Source organism: Sphaeroforma arctica (genome assembly GCF_001186125.1).
Source record: "Sphaeroforma arctica JP610 unplaced genomic scaffold supercont1.8226, whole genome shotgun sequence".
In the NCBI taxonomy this organism is placed as follows: Eukaryota; class Ichthyosporea; order Ichthyophonida; genus Sphaeroforma; species Sphaeroforma arctica.
The window spans coordinates 1-1268 of NW_014032332.1; the positions used below are offsets into that span (position 1 = coordinate 1).

Below are 1268 nucleotides of genomic sequence, written 5' to 3' on the forward strand. Positions count from 1 at the left end.
TGTATGTGTGTGTGTGTGTGTGTGTGTGGGTGTGTGTGTATGTATGTATGTATGTATGTTACAATTTTTTTTCGTCCACGTTATGTACAGATGCGAGACCTTCACAGACGAGGAATTTTCTGATAGTGAGATGCAAACCAACGCCAACAACAACTTAGATACGAATGAACAAGAACAACTACGGGAAACCAGTATAGCAGAACAACAAGATCAAAATATAGAACCGTCCCTGGACCTAGACCTGGAGAGTGAGGGCAGTGATACGGAGCAAACTGAGAGAGAGAGCAAAAAGAGGAGTAGGGAGATATTCAGCGACAGCGAAGGTATACTGAGGGTTATATATATATATATATATATATATATTCGAGGTTTATGATGTTGGTTGGGTATTCCAGTATCGATTTAAGAAATGTAAAACGGAGGTTGTATTGTGCTGAATATATCTAAACATCATTCGCCCTGTATGTAAACCCAATTCCGTACTTCACCCATACAGAGGAGGAGGAACCAACACCGGCACAAGCAGAGGATTCTCCCGTCATATCCGCAGATATAAGGCCCGCTGTCAAAATCAATCCGTTCGCCTCGAACAAATCGCACACCCCTACACAGCTTAAGAAGTCCACTACATTCTTTGACAACCTCAGCAAACTCGCTGATAGAGGGACACCAAAAGGTGCTTTTACTGTGTTTAATGTTTAATTCTGTGTGTATATGTATATAGTTATGAGTGGATGTTCCTTTTGTATACTTGTATATTCATGTAACTTCTAATTATATTCTCTTGTATACGTGTGTAATTTTTTGTGTTCATTTGCAGAAGCTTCTCTATGTAAACGTAGGGAACGTCATGTTTTTTTGGTTTGCCATAGACGTATAACAAAGGCGCACATACATCTGCAGACATTGCTGAAGTGATGTCCACCTTCAATTGGCAACAACTAGTGACTTCATTTATTCATTTACACACCTATAACAGTGCAGTGAATATGTATGCTCAAGTACGTCACGACCAGTATATATGGTATCATCCTAGTAAGGATATTCATACAATCTTCTATAGGACATGTATTTACACAATTATATTTGTATATATATGTGTGTGTGTAAGCGTGTGTGGATGTGTGTGTTTGTGTCTATATATATAGATTTGTTATATATATATATATGTATGTGTGTGTTTGTGTCTATATATATAGATTTTATATATATATATATATATATGTATGTGTGTGTGTGTGTGTGTGTATGTGTGTGTATGTATAGTA

At 37.2% G+C, this 1268-nt stretch overlaps 1 protein-coding gene across 1 annotated transcript; it reads left to right on the forward strand.

Moving 5' to 3' along the window:
• Positions 1-82: 82 nt before the first annotated feature.
• SARC_16499 (hypothetical protein) lies at positions 83-676 on the forward strand (the record flags this gene model as incomplete). Its single annotated transcript, XM_014289394.1, has 2 exons — positions 83-323; positions 497-676. Coding segments are annotated over 2 exons (421 nt in total), but the record flags the coding sequence as incomplete, so codon positions are not given.
• Positions 677-1268: the final 592 nt, after the last annotated feature.